The sequence below is a fragment of the Alosa sapidissima genome, chromosome 2, assembly GCF_018492685.1.
Source record: "Alosa sapidissima isolate fAloSap1 chromosome 2, fAloSap1.pri, whole genome shotgun sequence".
Lineage (NCBI taxonomy): Eukaryota > Metazoa > Chordata > Actinopteri > Clupeiformes > Clupeidae > Alosa > Alosa sapidissima.
In genome coordinates this window covers 17,561,053-17,583,851 of record NC_055958.1, presented here as the reverse complement: position 1 = coordinate 17,583,851, position 22,799 = coordinate 17,561,053, and the positions used below count along the sequence as shown (strand labels likewise).

Genomic DNA, 22,799 nt, shown 5'->3' with positions numbered 1-22,799 from the left:
CTAATTCATGTAAGTGCCACAGCGAATGTGTGTAAATATTCACTATGTATTTTGAATGGCCAATTAAATAACACACAATCTATTAAAATATTTAATTGTTAAGGTGTATGGTCAGATAATCATGACTATTTGAGACCAATCTACAACTGCAAATGACAAATTTTGTGTGCTGGTATTTATTGTATGACTCCTCTAGGGGGCACTACCGTCAGACAACTGTTGCCTTGTGTGGTGAGTGACTGAATGTTTTGTGTTCTGCCTGTAGGGGGATGGACTGCTACCTGTGGGTTTTCAGTGTCGTCATTACATCATGCTTTAGTGGCAGTATTGATCATGTTGGGTGTAGTCTACAGGCCTACTGTGTCAAAAACGGGTTTAGTTCTCCATCTAAATTCTGGAATCAGTCTAAAGGATCTACCGCAGAATGTGTCTGAACTCAGTCCATACAGACTCATATTTGTATGCATTATGGCTGGTTTGTAATCACCAACACAGGGCCGCTTCACCCCACCCCTTGCTCGGCTATACAACATAAGTCTTACAATTCTCTTATAATAGTTAACATAATTCTATCTGTTGTACACTGCTGTCAAACATTTATGGAGGTAATGTTTTTTTTATGGAACAAAAGCTGAATAATTAAGCAATAAAATAATAATAGATTAATGGGCTCTTCTTGCCTGGGTTACATTTCAGCTTGCATATTTTTGTGATGTGCAGTTGGATACACAATAGCCTAGTCTAAACCTCCTTCCCTTAACTTGACACAAGAAGAAGCAGATCAATTCCTGAGGCTTAAATCCTTAGGAGTCCAAATGCATGTCAAATAAGGCACACCTAGGTAAAAGCCAGAATCGGCGTCAGATAACTGTCATTAGCTAATGGCAATGCAGAGTTTGTTATGTCAACAAATAACAGCAAGATCAGACAAAGTCCTAGTTCAGTGGGCTACTGTTTTGACAACATGAGAGAGAATTAAGGCACACTGCACATTATGTACAAAACAAACCACTGAGGACAAATACTTTGAGTCCACATTTGTCCAAATGTATTTTAAAAAATGGTAATTTGTATATCACTGAACTTTATTGCAAAATAATTTCAAAAATACATTTTGCATTGTTTTATGTAGGCTATAGCCTACAATACATGCCATACTTTGTGAAGATAAGAAAAGTTTAACACAACTTCTTGAATTAAAAACATGTCTTCATTAGGCATCACTTAAGGGAAGAGGAGAAATAGACTTCTCATCACTTAAGGGAAGAGGAGAAATAGACTAGACCGCATAGTCTGTCTGCCTCTTCACCACTTCCATGTCTTGAACTGTCTATCCACTAGCCACTTTACCATTGTCTTCTGCCTCGCTGTTTGCGCTGTTTCCCTCCATGCCACAGCTGAACTGTGACCACACTTATACCTTTCTTAATATAGTTATTTATACATAGATATATAGACTTTATTCTTGCACTGTTGCACTGTTTGACTTACTCATTTGCACCATCATCATGACACTCATTCACAAACAGCACCTTGCCTTACCTTATGCACAGAGGACCACAGGCTCAGTCCCTACTTCAGTCATTGCAAGCGCACCTCATTGATTAATCACCCACTATGTGGATACTGTTTTTTAGAATTGATTTAGATTAAGTTTTATTTAGTATAATTTGTATAGTATATTTAGTATATTCTTTATCTTCTACAGTCCTTATTGCTTAGTTGTTTTTTTTTTTATATATATATATATATATATATATATATATATATATATATTATATACTTTTAATTACTTTTTCTGCTGTTAGTGAATGTGTGTGTATGTCTGTATGCTACTGTGACCTTGCATTTCCCCTAGGGATCAATAAAGTATCTATCTATCTATCTATCTATCTACTAGGCCTAATTCAGCCTACTGTTAGAAGTCAGGTGTGTTGTAAACTGGACACCAACAGGGCATAGGCCTAAATTTAATGTAATTCTACAGAAAACATGCACTGCACTCTATTTGAATATAAATATGAATACCTGACAACCCATTCGTGCTCCAAACGGGAATTAATGATTTCCCCTTAGCTCTGTTTGGGGATTAGCATTCAGGGAGGGAGGGTGAGTGCACGTTAAAAGGGCAACGTGACTCCTTGAGCCTTCCAACCAGTGTTTAATCAAGCATGCATGTTGGGCACAAAGTCGTGGCGGGTTGCTAGTCAAGTGGATCAGTCGGATTTCTCGTCTTTCTTGTTGTTTTACTTTACTTTTATATACACTCGAGTGTTTTTTTGTTTTGTTTTAAAGAGCATTTTGTGTCGTCTGTTTGATCAAGGCAAGGCAGATAATAGGCTGATTGGGAAAAGCTTCTTTGGTTTACCTTAGCCGTCCCTCCGGTATTATTGGCCTCGCAAGACTATTATTACGCACCTGTGATGTGGGTTGTCCATCGGAACAGACATTGGATACGGGACATTTGACACCCTGTAGCTGATCGTAATGAACTTTCAAGCATTTACAGAGACACAGGCACTGATCGTACTTATTTGAAGACTACTATACGGGCGGAAAAACTGACCTGTCGATCGATTCCGATGTTTTTTTGAATGACATAGACATTTTCTTTGACTAGTCCCAAATGGACAGTCTGAATGGATATCATGTTTCGGACGATTTTCTCAACAGCAACTCCAACAGCAGCAGCAGCAGCAAAGACACATCACAAAGGTAAGCTAATGGATGATCACATAAGTTTTCTTAGTTTATCGGTTACAGGCTGGCTACTTTTGACCCTACATAATCGCTCGGACTATGAAATCTGCAGGTCTGCCTGTATTTCAAACAGCGAAGACCATTCGACGTCCTACAAAATCTCCACCGAGAAATCACCTGTTTGTCAGGTGATCTGTTTGTGACATGACCACGACATTATTAACCGTTTTTTGCTCGTTTGATCGTCCAACTTAGAACTAATTTTTTACTAAATGATCTTACCTTCCCATATGTACTAATGTATGTAAATGAAACCAATCCGAGTGTGCTGTGACATGCACGCAAGCTTTGGACAAGTTGCTTGTTGTGAGTGGTCTGCGATTAAGACATTTTATTTAGGGTTAAGGACAACAGACGTTTGGACGAGGCTATATCGCCCATCTGTGTTTATTAAAACTTCCTTGTATAGGCGTAGGCCTATGTTGAAGTTATACGTTCATATCACGTTTAATAATTTACAGTAAATTACAGAAACACATCCTATTTGTGTTTGCTATATTCTGTATAGGATATGTTTTACAATATAAAATAATTAACCCAAATGTGTCTAAGTGTAGGCCTTTGTGGCATTATGGATTTAGGGGATCATTTAAATAAACAGAATTACGTTATTTTCATGATGTGCCATGCAACATGTCTACACAGGGTTGATCCCTATGGGTTTGAGAGGCCTGAGAGCTTCAACTATGAGTCCCACGAAGAGATGATGTCTGAGTATCTGGCTGTGCTTCAAAGAAGATCTGTGAAGTGGTCCAAACTTTTGCAGGGAAATGTGAAAGTGGAGAAGAATTTAAAAGGTCAGAGAGATGGACATCCAAACAATGTACCTTTTACATTAGTTCTGAAAGTCCCTGTACCCCACCTCCTTTTTGTTCTCTCTGTCTCTTTGTCCTATTTCTTATTCTCACACACACACACACACACACATCATCATGAGTGTATCTGGTGTCTGTCACACACAGTGAAGCGCTATGTGCGGAAAGGAGTACCTAAGGAGCACCGCGCTCAGATCTGGATGGCAGCCAGTGGTGCTCAGGAGCAGTTGGAGAAGCACCCAGGGTACTACCACTCTCTCCTGGAGCAGAAGCACGATGCTAAGCTGGAGGAGACCATTCGCTTAGGTGGGCTTCATGGGGATGGGCTAGACATGCAGCAAGGCCTCATAATCTCCACTAGCACCTTATTTAGGGCCAGTTTCCCATACATGAATTAGACCGAAAGTTGTTTTTTCTCTCAATGGCGAACCATTGAAGTTCTCATTTATTCAGAATTTAAGATTAATCCATGTATGGGAATCCGGCCCTTATATTGTTTTAAATCGTCAAGTTGAACTAAGTCTGATGTTTGTGTGAGATGGGGCTGGAAAGAAAGTGCGTGTGCGTGTATGTGTTAGTTGAAACAAATTTGAGGGTTGAGGAAGGAAGGCAAAGAGAAAGGGGAACACACAAATAAAAGGCTAGTCTGTTTATGTGCTTGTATTGAACTGTGGTCGTGCCCTTTAATAGATATGCACAGGACCTTCCCGGACAATGTCCTTTTCAGAAGTTCCTCTGATTCTGGCCTACAGACGTCCCTGTACAATGTGCTCCTAGCTTATGGACACCACAACAAAGACGTGGGATACTGCCAGGTACTACTATTATCATACTTATAACCTCACTGGGGCCTGCTATCTGTACTTTGTAGTGTTTTGCTAGAGGACAAGGGAATGTTTGTTCCATGTTTTCTGAAGCTATGCATAGTTGTGGCCTCCTCCTTTTCAGTAATAGGCTCATTAAACAGGCTGCAGAAGCCTTTCAAAAGACAGGGCACTTTTTATGGATGTCTGCCCAGTTTCGAATCCATGTGACCTTTGTGCTTCTGTGTGTGTATGTATGTGCGCACACGCTGGCACACCAAAATTCTGATATTTGAGGGGAAATTATGTATCATTTTATGTTTCTAAAAAAGAACATTTGAGAACATGTAACCGTTTTCCCCCATTTTGATTGTTTTCAAACCGGAAAACGTATTTGGTCTGTCAACATGTATAATCCAAATAACGTTGCTTAGGCAGATATTATTATTATCATTATTGTTTTTATTGTTGTTGTCATTGTTGTTTTTTGTTATGTGTATGTTTAGCTATTGAAACTGAGTACTACAGAATTATATGTTAAAATATTTATTTTGTTGCAACAAGGAAGCCAAGACTATGGCTGGAGGTGTACGTCCTATTTTGTCTTTGCTTAGTTTCTAAAGAGGTCATTACATGAGAAGACGACTAGGAAAAACGAGGAAATGACTAAGGGCTTTTAAAGGGGCAAGATGTGTGTGTGAGATAGGTGGAGTGGGGGGGTTAAGCTGCTTTCTCTCTAAAACCACAACACAAGACATGAACACCGCCCATGGTAATTTTACATGGTAGAATTACTCTGATTTGTTTCCAGCTGTGTTCCAGCACATAATAGAAACTGTTCAATGTTAAGTATACTGTAGCAGAATGATAAAGACTTACAAATGAAATAACTCAACCTTGTAGTTTCATTGCCCTTTATTGATTGATTTGTTTTGATTAAGACTTACCAAAGAAATAACTCTACCTTGTAGTTTCATTGCCCTTTACTGATTGATTTGTTTCTTTGATCAGGTTGTAAAGTTTCATATAGGAAATGCCTTTAGTGACTATATTCAGTATTTGGCTGGAGCATTTTGCTAATAATTTGATTAAACATTTGGATGTGGCTTGTCAGCTGCTGGTCAGGACATTGTGTTAACTGTTTTGAATATGAAAACCTCAGAATGTTTTGAATATGAACTCCTGAACTTGTACATATGTGTCTTTCTGAATAGCTTAATGTGATCAAATTGAACATTTTAAATCCCACCGAATGGAATGGAAATGGGAATGAACACTGCAGAGAAATTTAATTTCTTAGTCGTCCTGAATTTGATTGTAGGAAAAAACACCACCTGGTGGTTTTGGTGTGTACCCCAGTAGTAGAGGATCTCTTGGTCACCTAATTCATGTCACTGTCTTCCCTGAGCCTGGCTACACCCACCCTGTAAACACTTATCTTATCTCCTGGCTGTGCTGTCCATATGATACAGAGCACACATAGGGGAATGGTATTTGTTCTACAGATACGAGCTGAATCACTGATTTTTCCTGAGAACAAAGTTAGTGTTTTTAGAGCAAAGGACTTACCCTCCCCTATCCTCTGGTGTTGTGTTCACAACCATGCTATTCCTTTGGATTTCAGGGCATGAATTTTATTGCAGGCTATCTGATCATCATTACAAAAGATGAGGAGAAGTCCTTTTGGCTGATGGACGCCTTACTGGGCAGGATATTACCAGGTCTGTGGCTTTCCCCTCCTTTTTACCTCATTCCCCTGTGTGGACCTGACCAGTAAGGATGAACGTTGTCCCCTGTGTTTGACAGACTACTACACGGTGGCCATGTTGGGTCTGAAGACGGACCAGGAGGTGCTGGGTGAGCTGGTGAAGGTGAAGGTGCCGGCGGTGTGGCACCTGATGCAGCAGCACAACGTCATGTGGACCCTGGTGGTGTCCCGCTGGTTTATCTGCCTCTTCATCGACATCCTACCAGTGGAGGTAGGAAGGCTGTTCATTATGGGGGGAAGATCATGCGGTAATGAAGTTACACTCCCACTAGCTTTTTTTGGTGGCACTCGGCAATTAATTAACCAAAATTTAAGAACAATATGATAGTTTGTATGTGCCTACATGTACTTAAATAGTAGCACAAAATGGCTGTGTGTGTGTGTCACACAGTCACCATCACCTACTGGCAACCCTTCACTCAACACCACCATCTACAAGCTGATGGGTGTACAGTCACTACATGTACACATACAAATTCATTTATTTCATGGCCCCCCATGGACAGAATTTCACAAAACTTGCCATGCCCCCAGAGGCTTTTAACATGACCATACACATCAAATTTGGGGCTGTTCAGAACATCTCAGCCGAAGATAGAGAAAGAATTGTGACTTCCATATCGGTACTTGCATGAAAAATTTCAAACGAAATATACTAAATCAAGTGTCTTACCATGGCGCTTTCTTTTGGAAATTATTTTCACTTTTGGGCTTAATGCCATTGGGGGAGGGGGGGAAAAACAGCATTTTATGGTAATGGAGTTACAGAACAGCATATTTTATATAATATATAACATCTCCTAAAACCCCTTTAGATATATATATTTTTTCTTAATTTTTATGTCAAAACCATTTATTTTTTACCCTAGATGTTAACATACGTGTGATCTTCCCCATGGACAGAGTGTATTTGTGAAGGATTTTAATCAGATTCTATATTGATCTTCCTGCCTTTGATCATCCTCCCCGGCAGACAGTGTTGAGGATCTGGGACTGTTTGTTCTACGAGGGTTCTAAGATCCTATTCCGCGTGGCCCTCACGCTGATCCGACACCACCAGACACTCCTGCTGCAGGCACAGAACCTTCCAGATGTCTGTGAGCGCTTCAAACAGATCACCCACGGGGAGTTCGTAGAGGACTGCCACTCTTTCACGCAGGTGAGAGTTTAGCTGATGCTTAGCATGTAAGTGTACTACTAGACACATTTTACTAGGTAAGCAAAGCTCAGATTCCATTCTCTTCTAAGCACAGAAACATGCAAACGTGAACTCCGTCCCATAATTTGTTTGCTTAGAAAAACATGCATGCATACTTTGCATTCCCTTAGGCTTTTCCTTGAATTAACTCTGGAAAATATTTTAATATCTGAAATGCCAATGTGTGAACGATCAAGTAAAAAGTTGTTATCTTAAGTCTGAATAACCTACATACTCAATGATCTTTCAGAAAATCTTTTTGGAGCCGGGAAGTTTGTCCATGGCGACTATAAGGAAACTCCGTCAGACATGCCGAGATCGCATAGTGGCTGAGGAGGCCGCCCTGCGGCCGTGAGATCAGGTCCTCCTCTACGCCTGCACACACACATTCCTCACGTGTCCTGGTAATGACCCAGAGACAGGGCCTCCCAATGACCATTCTCTGCACTGCCTTCTGGTGTCTGTGTACTGGTCTGGAAATGGCATATAAATTCTAATGCAATAGAAAAGATGTCATTCTGCATTAAAGTAATTTTTGTGAAAGAATGAAATTAACTCAGGCGTCCCCAATTTGTTTAATCAGTTTTATTTCCAAACTGTTAAACAGCTTACAGAAAAAAAGATTGTGTTGTGAAGACCGTTTATGCTGTAATTTCCATTAATGCTGTCTCATTTCTACCAATGTTCTATATGAAGGTTAAGTGCTTTTGTACTGTTTTGACTATTGCTGTATGTATGTATGTATGTATGTATATACGAATGTAGTGAATATGACTGCCAGAAATGAAAAACACTTTTGACCATACGGTGGTATTGTCCTTCATTTCACCTCTTCAGGTTTGCACAGTAGATAGCATTCACTAGTAATGGAGCATAGATTAAACAAGTCACACTACTTCTCGTTTGTCCCTTTTTATTGAAATATCACAGCATTTCAAAAGTGATCCAAACATTCACTATTAAAACAATTAAATTACTAGTAATGGCTGGCAGTCATCCATACCCTCAGTGAAAGATCAACTGCATCTCCCGTACCTATACCCCACTCTTGAGGCCAACGAGCTTGCGCATGGAAAAAGTGAGAATCCAACCAGCGACACTGACCTGATGAGTCCTGGCTTAGCAGTGCAGTGAAACACCCTGTACAGGGTAACAATCTCACACTTGCACAACTCCGGTCAGCCCACCCTTCCACCTAACTAGTATGTAACAGTCTCACAAACACTGGATAATACCCTGCACAGTGAAGTAACGTCAACTCCCTTTTGGTGATTCTAATGCACAACACCACTTAAATACCGTATCACCATCTCGCCATCACCTGCGTCCTCTGCAGATTCCAAGCACTGCACATGGTGCCCATAATGAGCACTGAAGGCTTCCTGTGGAATTTCCCTCCAGTCAAAATATGTTAATTAATTAAGTAACCACAACTAGATGCTGTCAAAGTAAACGGCAGACCTGCCCTGAAAAGCAAGGCCTTGATTTTTTTTTTTTTTTTTTTTTTTTAGCTTAATGACATTTGAATACCAATCTGTAACAGTTGGATCTGTGGACAAGGAGATAGACACCCAGAAAGCAGTTAAATGGACATTTGTCCAAGTCTTGAGTGCCAGTGCAAAGCCAATTGTAGCAGTAAAGGGCCTCATTCGGAGGCCGGTTTAGTTTTAGTGTAAGGATTATGCGAGTATGTACAAGAGGAAGGGGGTGGGGGAGCGACTACGTGCACTAGGGACCTGCACGGAGCAGACGTCAGAGATACGAAAGTCATGTCAGTCAAAATGGTTTCCTTTTTCTTCTATGGTACTTGGAACACATCCTTATTGTCTATATATGAGGGAAAACCCTGGAAACAAGACAGTGAACAAAAACACCAAAAAAGACGACAAGCAACAGCAGCAAAAAAAGTTAAAACAATCCCTAAAGCATTTCTTCTATAAAACTCTTCAGACTAAGACCCAAACTGAACAAAGGCGCATGAGTTAAGTTGACCACACACACACACACACGCACACGCACACACACACACACACACACACACACACACACACACACACACACACACACACACACACGCACGCACACACGCACACAGCCTGAGCTTTTGAGTCTGCTCAGAGCATGTCTTAATAGCATGTTACATGTCATATTATATTCCTGTTTGTTTGTGGTTTTTTTTTTTTTTATACAAGAGATCGGGATCAGGAAGTCCTGGAAGAGCAAGGCCAACCTTGGCACGGGTTCAAGGCAGGGCAATATGGGTTTGGGGCAGGGTTTCAGAAAAGCAGCTGGGGGCCTGTACCATGGGCATAAAGGAAGCTGGGGTTTTGTGGATACATGGAGTAAGAAGCTAAGGCTAGCGGGTGAGGGTGGAGGATGGGTGAGGGTGGAGGTGAGGGTGAGGTTGTGGGGCGAGGATCGGGTGGTGGTGGTTGGCTGTGCTCCCTGGCTTTTTTTGAGACGAGGAGACGAGGGCGGTGCTCAGATGGTCTGGTAGCCTGCATGACTCCTCTTGCGGCCAATCAGGTAGGCCATGAGCACGATGAGCACCAGGCCAGAGAGCGCGGCGCCTACGATGATGGGGATCAGCATGTCGTCCTCGTCCAGCTCACACTCTTCAGCTGGGGGGGGAAGGAAGGTGGGGGACAGTTAACACATCTGGTCTCAACACAGAAACTCTTGGACTCAGAACATGCAGATAGGTTGGTAAAATGAACCCATTTTATAGTCATCAAATTAATATCATGGCTGTGGATCACACACTGTAAATCACAAATCCAAGGCTTTGCCTTTCCTGAATATTGGTGAACAAATACAGATGTGTGTTGTCCTTTATTTTCAAGACTCACCTTCACCAAACTGGTCTGCTCTCACACCGAAAGGTTGTACCTGCAGCTGGTAGGTGTTGAGGGAGAATTTTTCATCCACGTTCAAGATCTGCTCCTCCCGACACATATAGGACCGGCCCAGAGTGCCTCTCAGATAGTCCAGACTGGTGTTGGAGGCATGGAATGAATCTAATGATGGGATATGGGACAAAATAAAATTACAACAATGTTTAGCCAAAAGGTCTGAAAACCTTCCTCTCAAAATCAGCAACATCCAGGTTTTTTGTTAGTTTGTAATAAATTAACCAACAAACATCATCATAACTACAAAATCAATGATATATTCACGTTCAACAACGTTTCTACATGATCCAAAACAATTAAGGAAAATAATGTAAATACAACACAGGGATCAGGAACGTAACTTTATATTATAACAGTATACACATATGTAACATGGTGTTTCTGTGCAAAACATCAGCCTAAGCTAAGCACTAAACTCGTGACCTACAGCCTATTTGTAATGCCTTAGACCAAAGGCATGTCATTTCTGTTCTTGATAAACATCTGATAAGCCCAGCTTGGATACAACAAAAGCTACCAGCACAATCTGGTAATGTAAAAAGTCCACACAACTAAGAAGTCTCTGTTTAAGCACGGCTCTGCAAGCAAATGTTACAGATTTAGTTCCTCAGCCTAAGGAGTAACAACCAAAAATCACACACTACTTTTGTAAAATTCCTATGGAAGCTTCGAAAGACATTCCATCATAGTTACTTTCGTTCTATAATTCATAGTTTCTACTTTGGACACACACAGGTTTTTGTACAAGCAAAAATCTCACCAGCCATATCGGGCCAGATTGCTGATAGGGCCAAGCTGTTCAGGTGATATTTCTTCGATGTAGTGTTCTGGAAGCGCAAATAGCAGTTAAAATACAGGTCATACACAGAACATTGGAAAATCAGCATTAGTGACTATGGCACCACCTAGTGGTCCAAGTTTCCTCTACTCAGAATGTGGAGATGCAACCAACAATTACATAAGGCCTTTCAATGCCTGCTTTGTAACAAAGGATTTAAGAGTGCACTAAAAATCAACATTTTAGATGGAGCTCCATTATCCATGCTAATGGTGGCATTGTTTCTTCAATATTTTCTCCTCACTCGGTCATCACAAGGGCATTCTCATGCCCCTGAACTCACCAGTGCAAAGGAGAAGGTGAGGTTGGTCCCGTCCTCCATGAGGATGAGGGTGGCTGTGTCTGATTCACAGGAGCCAGTGTGCTTGGTCTGGTTGGGATGCAGATTCATCAACTCCTGGACAGTCTGGACCGTTTAAAAAAAAAAAAAAAAAAAAGAGAAAGAACAGGTTCAGCAATGATCATGCCTACTCACACATCAAATTCATCAAAACAGATCAGATCACTAAACCAAAGTCTAAAATAGCAAGAATTTGGAATGACAAACAAAGAGCTGCAGAACTATGGTCTGTCTGTTTTGACCAATAGGGCAACTACAATCTGAACACCAGACCGTGTGCACACAAGCATACTTGCTGTTAGTGGGCTTAGGTGCTAATTAAATGTGTGAGGTAACCACACATCAGCACAACACAAGGATGGGGCATTTGTGAGGACAAACAGACAGGGGGATATGGTAGATCAAGTTGTGCTTTGCTATACCAAGAAATCCATTAAGAAATCCTTTCACAGGTTGAGTGACTGCAGTGTATTTGTTGGGTTAAAGTACTAAAGCAATTTTCTTAATGGGATCTCTCTTCTCTATACTCTATGTGTGTTGAACCTGATAGGCATCTCTGCAGGCTCTCGTTTATTGATTTCTTCAGTGAGTGTGGGAGATACTTGAGAAATCCATACATGTTGTTGTTTTTCTGCACTACCAAGATGACAAGTTTGCACGTAGATCTTTAACACTTCCCTGAAGCAAGCCATCGTCCCATCATGTTTCAAAGCTGCCACCATCATACCTGTGCCGAAGAAAACGGCTCCATCCTGCTTCAATGACTACCGCCCTGTGGCACTGACACCCATCATCATGAAGTGCTTTGAGCGGCTTGTCATGTCACATATCAAAGCCATTCTCCCCCCCACCCTGGACCCCTTCCAGTTTGCATACCGAGCCAAGCGGTCTACAGAGGATGCAATCTGCTCTGCCCTCCACCCAGCCCTCACCCACCTGGAAAAAAGAGACTCATATGTGAGATTGCTGTTTATAGACTTCAGTTCTGCATTCAACACCATAATACCACAACAACTCATCTGCAAACTTGACAAACTGGGACTCAGTACCTACCTCTGCAACTGGCTACTGGACTTCCTCTGTCAGAGGCCCCAAGTAGTACGTATTGGCAACAATACCTCAAGCAGCATCACACTGAGCACAGGGGCCCCCCAAGGCTGCGTGCTCAGTCCGCTGCTCTTCACCCTGCTGACGCATGACTGCACTGCAACCTACAGCAACAATCACATAGTGAAATTTGCTGACGACACAACTCTGGTGGGTCTCATCACCAAGGGCGACGAGACTCAATACAGGTTGGAGGTCGACCATCTGACCACGTGGTGCAGGGACAACAACCTCCTGCTGAACGTCAGCAAGACCAAAGAGATTGTTGTTGACTTCCGGAGAGGTCACACCCAACACCTGCCACTGACCATCGACGGTGCTGTGGTGGAGAGAGCGAGCAGCACCAAATTCCTGGGGGTGCACATCAGTGAAGACCTCTCCTGGACCACCAACACTGCATCACTGGCGAAGAGAGCTCAGGGCCGCCTGTACTTCCTGCGGAAACTCAGGCGAGCAAGTGCTCCACCAGCCATCATGACCACATTCTACCGAGGCACCATTGAGAGCATCCTCTCCAGCTGTATCGCTGTGTGGGGCGGAAGCTGCACTGAATACAACAGGAAAGCCCTGCAGCGCATAGTGAACACAGCTGGAAGGATCATTGGTGCTTCACTCCCCTCCCTGAAGGACATTTACACCACCCACCTCACCCGCAAGGCGACCAAAATTGTGAGTGATGCAAGTCACCCCGCTCACAATCTGTTTGATCTACTGCCCTCTGGGAAGAGGTACAGAAGCCTGCGCTCCCGCACTACCAGACTCACCAACAGCTTCATACACCAAGCTGTAAGGATGCTGAACTCTCTCCCTCCTCTCCCCCCTCCACCTTCAGCTACATAACATCCTGGACATTGGACCCACAATGGCCGCCTGCACTACTCCACTTGCACACTTGCACACTTGTACACTTTACAACTTGGTGTTGTTGTCCTGAAAACACAACACTTCTGCTGCTCTTACATAACTTGCACCACTATGCCACTTTCTTTCTTACTTAGGTCAAACAGAACTACCCAAGCCTTTTATTGGCCTGACTTTGCACTAGTATTTTATTGACTGTCTATGCACAATTTCAACCAAATTTTGCTGCTCTTATTTTTTCATTATTATATGTGCCCTCTTATTTACTTACTTTTTTGTTTACTTGAATGTTATGTTTGTCTGTGGACTTAAATTGGAAAAATATGTCTCGTCTTCACCGTGGGATAGTGAGAAACGTAATTTCGATCTCTTTGTATGTCTGGAACATGTGAAGAAATTGACAATAAAGCTGACTGACTTTGACTTTGTAGCTATGATTTCAGACAGGTTTTCTTTCCCATTGAGAGAGATTTGCTTTGGACTTTGATGTTTCAAAGAAAATATTCTACTTCAATGATAATTTAGTCCTGGAATACATGCCAACTATTAGCAATGTTACCCATCCTATTCAAGAGGCTGAGAGATCAAGAGGAAAGAGCACAAAACTAAAAAGGACTAGTCATACACAAGGAGAACCTTCACAAGGGATCAAAACATTTTCATCTTGAGACTTAAGATTTACACAACTTTCCTAATACTAGACAAACTAGGGAAATGGAGGATCTAACTGTTTGCTGTAAATAATCAGATGTCATCTCCAGAGGGCATGTGTGTCGAAAAGCAGCACACTGGCCCTTTCTTACAGACGGGAGTATAAGCATGGGTTGAACAGCCTGCAGACAGGGGAAGGTCAGCGTGACTGCTGCTGCTCAAGGGCGTGCGTACCTTATTCTCGTTGTTGAGGAAAGTGACGTTGAGCTGCAGTCCCATGCGAGCCATAAGACAAACTGTCCCAGTGGAGTTGGTGACATTGTAGTTGCCCCTCTCTGGGTTGCCAGGAGCTGCAGGGGTGGCCAGAGCAGTGCTGGACTGGGGGGCAGCAGTGGTGGCTGCTACCTCTTGAGTGAAGCTCTGATGCAACGTTGCCGCTGTGGAAATATAATTGCTGGTATTACTCCGTAAGCCTACACTATGAGAATTTTTTTTTTTTTAAATGTCACAGCACACCACCATGCTATTAAACATAAGTCACCAGATGTATTGCCATATATCTATGTGTATTGCCCTAATGCTGCTACTGCTTGTTGGCTATTTTAGAATGTCTGATAGCCTGGTCTGATTTCACCAATAATTTTCACAAAATTCAGAGAGATAAAAAGTCAGACTAATCTAGCAGGGCAGGGAACCAAAGACAAATGACAGTTTTCTCATAGATGCCGATCCAGACATCTTCACCAAAGCCACCAACTCCAACACAACTTCAAGCTAGCATACAGTAGAGTAACCAAGCAGACACTGCAGTCTGCAAGAAGCACAAAAACTGTTTTGTTTTTTTATATATAGAAAAGGGCCAGATAACAAGCATCTATAGTACTACTGTACTACAAGTCTATGTTATCAAATAAACATGAAACAAAACTTACCAATTCCTGCATAGGTTACCAGCTACGTGCAGAGCTAGCTGACGTTATGTGCATCTTAACATGTAGAACTAGTCCAGCTGACACTAACGTTACATTAGCCTATATTATTTTGCTTAATGAAGGCGTATCAATATATATATTTTTAAACATAAACGGTCAATTTACTGTTCATAACTATAACCATAGTCATGTCAGTTGGACATGTACTTTTCCAGTGAATGTCTGTCTGTCTGACTGAAGTTGCTCACGAAGTTCATCACGTAAAACACACAGCGTCAAAATTCGTGATGAACGGTTCCGGGTATTCTATTCGAACATTGCAGCTCTGATTGCAGGCCCAACCTTTGGCCCAACTGCAGTCAGACCTGCCTACCTCGCCATTAACAGGTCGATTTGATTGGCAGATCAGTCAGATATAGCCATCAAATCAAGCCGAATCTAAACATATGATTTCTAATGGTTGCTTAGGTACCGAAAACGCAGTGATTCCTTGTGAACATAGACATAATATACATATATATATATGTATATTATGTCTATGCTTGTGAAGGCCTGATGCGGGACTTAACAAGAGAAGACGTACGATTGGATAAAAATGTATCGCACCCCCTCACTATTTGTTCACACAATCTGCCAATCAAATCACATATCGGACAGCGGTGGGATATCAGTAGTCAAGAACGATCGAGGAAGGAGAAGCAGAAGCAAATAATACATGCTAAAGTACAATGTTATTAAAGACACTTATTTTTCATTCGTTTGAAAATAGTTAGGCCTTCTAGAAGGCTTTGAAGGCCCTGACGGTCCGCCCCTGTTTAATTGGCTAACTAGTGGAACAATAAATAGCCTAAGTCATCCACTTCCACAGTTATTACACCCATGTGTGGAACGGAGGTCCTAAAACCCAATTACACCACACCACGACTTACACGTACACGGCGGCCACCAAGTTATTTTGCTAAGTAAGATGTAACCTAATGAAAACAGGCGGTGACACTTGCCTGTGCCAGGCCAGCGGTTTGCCTCAAAGCCCCACATAGGGAGAATCACGTGAGAGAGACAATACGGTCTAGCGCAGACATGCGCCCATATCAATGTTACCAAACCAGAAAAACAACCCCAGAAAATACGACAGGGGTCATGAACTAAAGTCGGCGAGGGCCAGTTAAATAACAAGATTATGGGGCACTGAAGGCTAGCAGCTGCTAGATGAATTCACACAACAAAAACACTGCAAAAAATACAACAAATGACTAGCTAGCTAACGTTAGCGAACTTTCCAACTCTCCCGGTGTTTGGTAGCCGACTCTCTTACCTAACACAACGATGAATGTTAGGCCGGCGGGGAGAGGTTGTTTGCCAATGTGAGGTATCATGTTTCCAGTCAGTTGCCAAAGTGAATCTCAGCGCACTCAGCCAGAAGAACGCCAACAACAGGACGGCAGCAGGAGGAGAGCTAGGTAGACAGACAAACAAACAAACAACGCACTCGGTCAGAAACAATGCGCACAACATCTCGTCGAATTCAGACAACTGCAGCAAAGCTCACCCTGATTTACGTCCTTCACTCCTCTTGTGCTAAAATATGCTTCAAAACGTATCAGGTCACGACGCTTTTTATTGCTGCTTTCCTGTCATTCCAGAGATGATGCCCCCTCAGCTCAGCTGCGCTCGGAAGAAATAAAATGGTCATGTGAGCGGCACTTTAGGACCACCCTGTCACGTGAGAATGAGTAAGAGAAAACACAGTAGGAGTGCTCAAGAGATGCAGCCCCTAGTGGTTGTCATAATTACTACAGCCAGGCCTATAAAACGTTTTGTGTAACACAGCAATTGTACATTTAGGCGGGTCAATATAGGGTTCAACGTTTTTTTTTATGGATTCTGGTACGGTTGGACATGCTAAATAACATACTAAAAATCTAGTAAAATCTGACCTTGGGAAAGGGGTCATTTTCAAAATGGCCGCCAACATGGCTGTCAACAGGTTAGAATGGCTATATCAATTACTATTCAGCCTACAGGGGTGAAATCGACATCAAATGATGGTCAAACAAGAATAGGATTTTAAATGTTAAAATTGAAAATGTTTCAATGCTCTACCTTTTTCAGCCATTAATTAAAATCAATGCGTTTTAATACAGAACAAATGCAATACAGGATTATTAACCATTTCCATGGCATGGAGGAAGATAAGACATGTCTTAACTGGTGTTATATCTCATCTAGAGGTTATATGCTTTTATAAAATATATGGTTTAGGGTGTTTAATCTGTTTTCCCTGGACTGTACATGCCAAAATGCATCTGCTTTACACTAGATTCACCAATACAGAATAGAGGGCAATGTATTGTTCATGGCATGGAAGAAGACGGGACATGTCTTAACTGGTGTTATATCTCATCTTCAGGTTAAATGCTTTCAGAAAATATATAGTTTAGGATGTTTGATTTGTTTTCCCTGGACTGTACATGCCAAAATGCATCTGCTTTACACTAGATTCACCAATACAGAATAGAGGGCAATGTATTGTTCATGGCATGGAGGAAGATGGGACATGTCTTAACTGGTGTTATATCTCATCTTCAGGTTAAATGCTTTCAGAAAATATATAGTTTAGGATGTTTAATCTGTTTTCCCTGGACAAAAGAGGCCAACATGTATCCGCTTTACACTAGATTCTCCTATATGAGGGCAATGTATTGTGCATTCATGGAGGAAGATGGGACATGTTAGCCTAGAAATCTAGACGCGCCCCTAGCGCAGGGCTAGTCTAGCAACTCTCCGTTGGCTTGTGAGCTCCAGAAATCGAAACTTAATCAGGCATTGAAATCGTGTATAGAGTCGTTTGGTGGGCTTAACATAATGATTGATGGCAGAGTTGCAACGGTTTGGCTTGAATTCCCTGCTACTTGAAAACAAATATCCTATTTCGTCCTATTGCGTGCAGAGGGAATTTGAAAGACAACTGATTATCCCGCCCCTCTGACTGAGCACTGCGAACGGTGAGTGCCCAGACCCTACATTTTAATGTGGGTCTGGCTCGCCAGGCTAGGGACATGTTTTAAATGGTGTTATATCTTATCTACAGATTATATGCCTTCAGAAAATATATATTTTAGGGTGTTTAATTTGTTTTCCCTGGACTTAACATGCCAACATATATCCCCTTTACACTAGATTCGCCTATACATTATAGAGGGCTTTGTATTGTGCATTCACGGAGGAAGATGGGACATGTTTTAAATTGTGCTATATTTTATCTACAGATTATATGCTTTCAGAAAATATATATTTTAGAGTGTTTCATTTGTTTTTCCTGGACTGTACATGCCAACATATATCCCCTTTACACTGGATTCGCCTATACAGAATAGAGGGCAATGTATTGTGCATTCATGGAGGAAGATGGGACATGTTTTAAATGGTGTTATATCTTATCTACAGATTATATGCTTTCAGAAAATATATATTTTAGAGTGTTTAATTTGTTTTTCCTGGACTGTACATGCCAAAATGTATCGGCTTTACACTATATTTGCCTATACAGAATAGAGTATGTATTATGCTTGGTGTGGAGGAAGATGGAAATGTTATTTTGTTGATTAATGTTATATTTCATGTACAGGGTATATGCTTTTACAATATGTAGAGTAGAGTTTGCGAGTAAGTGGCTGGTTTATGACTTTAATGAACCATGACCCATGTACTGTCTAGGCATGCATTGTATATTTGTGTAGATCAATAATTGTTGGCGTCTATCATTAGGGGGGAGCTAATTAAACTGAATCTTAAACTATATGCATAAGTAGATCAGAAATAATTATTATATCATTATTCATCATCCTCTGACTCCTCTGAAAGGAACTTGTGTGGATTGTCACATTGTCATTTTGACACATTCCACAGGCAGCAGTGCAAGGTAATCCATATCTTCTACACAAACAGCGGTGTCTTGCAGAAATGCACACAATTAAGAACAGTTGACTGTCTCTGTACTTGGATCTAACATGAAAGAGTATTCGATTGAGGTTGATTCCATTCCATTCAGTAATCAGTATCTGAAAGCTAAACTGAGGGAGCGATATGGGAATGACATATGTTTCACAGAAGGGAAAGGTTTTGAAGGCATGGTGACACTGAGAGAGAAAACATCATGCATCCTCAGGTCCTACTATAAGAACACTAAAAAAGGTGGAGATGAAGAGTCATCAGTGACCTCTTAATCTGATAAAACACGACAAACACTTTCCTAGGCTGAATAATGCGTCAGATATAGCCAAAATTAGCTTCCGGTGGCCATCTTGGACGCCATCTTGAAAATTTTAAGTCTTTGAAAATGATGAACTGATACTTTAGTCTGACGTATATGAATCAGTGACCTCTAAATCTGATTAAACACAAAAAACACTTTCCTAGGCTGAATAATGCGTCAGATATAGCCAAAATTAGCTTCTGGTGACCATCTTGGACGCCATCTTGAAAATTATGAACTGATACTTTAGTGTGACATATATGAATCAGTGACCTCTAAATCTGATTAAACACGAATAACACTTTCCTAGGCTGATTAATGCTTCAGATATCCCAAATTAGCTTCTGGTGGCCATCTTGGACGCCATCTTGAAAATGACCCCTTTACTGGGGTCAGATTTTACTAGATTTTTATGTTATTAAGTACATCTAAAGGTATCATAATCAATTGAAAAACCTTTTGTATCCATTTTTTTGAGGTTAGGTGTTTTTTTTTTCATATATTGACCCGTCTAATTATTTCAGGGCCGTAGTAGACATGATGGGCGTGTCCACAGGCATATGTCCAGGGGTGGATTACCGAATGGGCCTACTGGGCCCAAGGGCTCAGGGGGTCCTGAAGCCCCTGTGTGAAGTTGCTTCTTCCCCACCCTACTCTTCTCTTTCCTCAAAACTCACCAGAAGTCATAATTTAAGGGATTACTTTAAAGAGGGGGTTTATAATCCGTCCATGCCTATGTCCATCAAAAGTTTGGCATGCCTTAATTAACTGACTTAACTAATGACTTGTTTATGATTTTTAAAACTATTTGTGGATGGTGGGAAATACACCCCCCCCCCCAAAAAAAAAGAAAGTTGACATAATGACTATAGCCTTGCATTATTCACAGTTGATGCTATCATACTGCACTTTTGACTGGATTTAATTAATTTAATTTGGATATATGTTTTAGTCTAATATTAGTTCTGGCCATTAAACAGGCCAAATGTACATCTTATACATGTCAGAGGGGCACTTAAACGCTAGTGCAATTAGATGACATGGCACAATTGGCAAGAAGATGCCAAAAGTTTACAGTAATATGTGGAATGTCTTCACAAGATAATGCTACCTAGCCTTTGACTGTTGTTGACCACACACCCATAACCTTTGGTTTAGTGCACTGTTGGGTCATTCCATCAATTTTTTTGACACCACTACTGGGAATATGAAGCAAATAAGTAATTCTAGAAGATATAAGTAAAGCACTGTGTGCAATAAGCCTAACTGAAGAGCTTTTGAGCTAACCAGAGAGAAGTCGTTTGAATGTGTGTACACATTTTTGTAGTCAGGCTTCAGAATGAACAGCATGCTTATTGTATTTGTTTGTAAGTGCAAGTTGAGGAAGAGTGTATTAAATCAAGGAACACATAGTTGAGGAAAAACAATAAGATCTGCATAGAAGTAGCTTTTTCATTGGGATCATTTCTGTTCTGAAAAGCGCAAAGGGAAAAAAAGGAACAAGGAAACGATTTTACACACAGAAGACATTAATTTATGTTTTTTGTCATTCCAAAGTAATCCTCTCATAAACATTTGCTGACTGCACCGAAGCTCCTGGGAAGATAGAGACTCCATTCATAGTGAACTGATGTGGACACATGTCACGTGACTACATGAGACACTCCAGAGCAATCCTAGTCTTGGTGACCACCCACAGTCTGCCCAAGTCGTAGCTGACATGTCTATAGGCACGTCAATCTTGATTCCCTTAGGCCTCTGGATGGAAACGCCATTTCTACAACACAGAGGAGATCTTGAGCTGTCTGCTGCTATGGTACTTGGCTTGGTTTTCAACCATTACAATAGTGGTAGCATTGTTTATTTAACAGAGAGCTAAGAGTGATATTACCTGCGGAAGATTTGACCTTTGCTGTTCACTCCATATACAGAGCCATCTGTAGCCACCTCCACCATAGACAAAGATCAGTCCACCTTGCGCAAGACATTACTGCCCTTACTGCCCTTACGTTCGAATCACGTTCGATGCCGTTGTAAAATGCAACATTAACATAGATTTACTACATCACACCCTGTCAGGTGAGAGGGGGGAAAGAGGATGTTTCTCCACTGTAAGAAAGAAGTACATTTCTTGTAGTTGATGTAGCAATCACTCTGTGTTTCATTTGATGAACAATAACGACTCATGTGGACCCCAATGTCACCCTGCCCTTATATTACCTTTGAACATTGATTATAAACAATGGTCTCCCTGTCAACATTTTCCGTATTAATTAGCTGTGTAATAAATAGCACATTTATGATTATGCTGGGTGTGCCCTTTATTGGATTCAGAGACACATTTGGGCACATCTGTAGCTAAGCAGGTGAGTTTCATCCTCAACTGGACTTTCTAGTGTCTGTTCCAGTATTTCATGTATTTATTTCCAAGTTTATTTTTTTGCTATGCTATTGTTGAAGAAAAGGATGATGTTTCTTCACTGTAAAAAAAAATATTTCCTGGTTCATGTAATTGTCAGGACAACACAAAGGTGTGTGGATATTAACCTATCATGGGGCACCTTTGTAATTTGGTACTACACCCAAAACCATTTTCTTACGCTTGGCAAAGAAACATTAGACAAGCAGCAGACAGCCATGGAGGGTGTCTAAAAAATAAAATTGCATTAATAGGCAGTAGTGCCCACTGTGCTTACTTGAACTTTGAGCTTTGATTTCAAGTGATGGGAAGTCTCCCAGTCCATTATTGTTTTCCTTTTAATTTCAATAGTGTAAGAAACTAGATGAAAAGAAAATATGACTGCTGCTCAGTCCTGCACATTCTCTCCACAAAAATAAATTACTCTTGTCAATTTGTCATCCCCTACTCTTTCAACTTTTATGGATGTAAAATGAGTGTGTGCATATGTGGGTTTGCTTTTGTGTATATGGATGCTTCTTGTGTGTGTGTGTGTGTGTGTGTGTGAGTGTGTGTGTGTGTGTATGATCAATTGTGAGTGTGTGTGTATTGGGGTAATGGGGTATTTATGTGTGTGTGTGTTTGTGTGTGTATGTGTGTGCGCGAGAGCGTGCTTGTGTATGTGTGTGTGTGGGCACACACATACACACATAAACACAAAAACACACTGGCACACACACACACAAGCACAGACACACACACACACAGACACACATCCATGCACACGCACGCATGCACATACACACATATAAACACACACACAGGCACGCACACACTCACAGGCATGCACGCACGCATACAAAAACACACACACATAGGTACAAACAAACACACACACAAACATACAGACACACATAAACACACCCACATGCACACACAAACACACACACACATTCACATTAACACACCCCACACGCAAACACACATAAAGACACACACACGTACGCACACAGGCCCATCCACACACACATACACATACACATACATACACACACACACACAGACACTTAAAACACACACACATGCAGGCAAACAGACACACGCACGCACATATACACACACACACCATTACCCCCACACTCACAAGCAAAAACACACACA

The 22,799-nt window shown here is 41.4% G+C and overlaps 2 protein-coding genes across 3 annotated transcripts; one reads left to right on the top strand and one right to left on the bottom strand.

Annotated features, from left to right (window-relative positions):
* The first annotated feature begins 1,995 nt into the window (after positions 1 to 1,995).
* LOC121697902 (growth hormone-regulated TBC protein 1-A-like) lies at positions 1,996 to 8,239 on the top strand. Of its 2 annotated transcripts, XM_042079675.1 has the most exons (9): positions 1,996 to 2,715; positions 2,813 to 2,888; positions 3,406 to 3,557; positions 3,723 to 3,881; positions 4,266 to 4,390; positions 6,003 to 6,099; positions 6,185 to 6,357; positions 7,120 to 7,305; positions 7,595 to 8,239. In XM_042079675.1, the coding sequence occupies exons 1-9, from the start codon at positions 2,640 to 2,642 to the stop codon at positions 7,697 to 7,699; spliced, it is 1,149 nt and encodes a 382-aa protein (XP_041935609.1). In that variant the 5' UTR covers positions 1,996 to 2,639; the 3' UTR covers positions 7,700 to 8,239. The 2 variants fall into 2 exon arrangements, with proteins under 2 accessions (XP_041935609.1, XP_041935610.1); XM_042079676.1 differs by lacking the exon at positions 2,813 to 2,888 and having other exon boundaries at positions 2,005 to 2,715.
* A 1-nt stretch (position 8,240) lies between these two features.
* lamp1b (lysosomal associated membrane protein 1b) lies at positions 8,241 to 16,691 on the bottom strand. Its single transcript, XM_042079715.1, has 7 exons — positions 16,535 to 16,691; positions 16,301 to 16,441; positions 14,288 to 14,490; positions 11,378 to 11,500; positions 11,017 to 11,083; positions 10,194 to 10,361; positions 8,241 to 9,965 (listed from the first exon to the last, which is right to left on the bottom strand). The coding sequence occupies exons 2-7, from the start codon at positions 16,359 to 16,361 to the stop codon at positions 9,826 to 9,828; spliced, it is 762 nt and encodes a 253-aa protein (XP_041935649.1). The 5' UTR covers positions 16,362 to 16,441; positions 16,535 to 16,691; the 3' UTR covers positions 8,241 to 9,825.
* Positions 16,692 to 22,799: the final 6,108 nt, after the last annotated feature.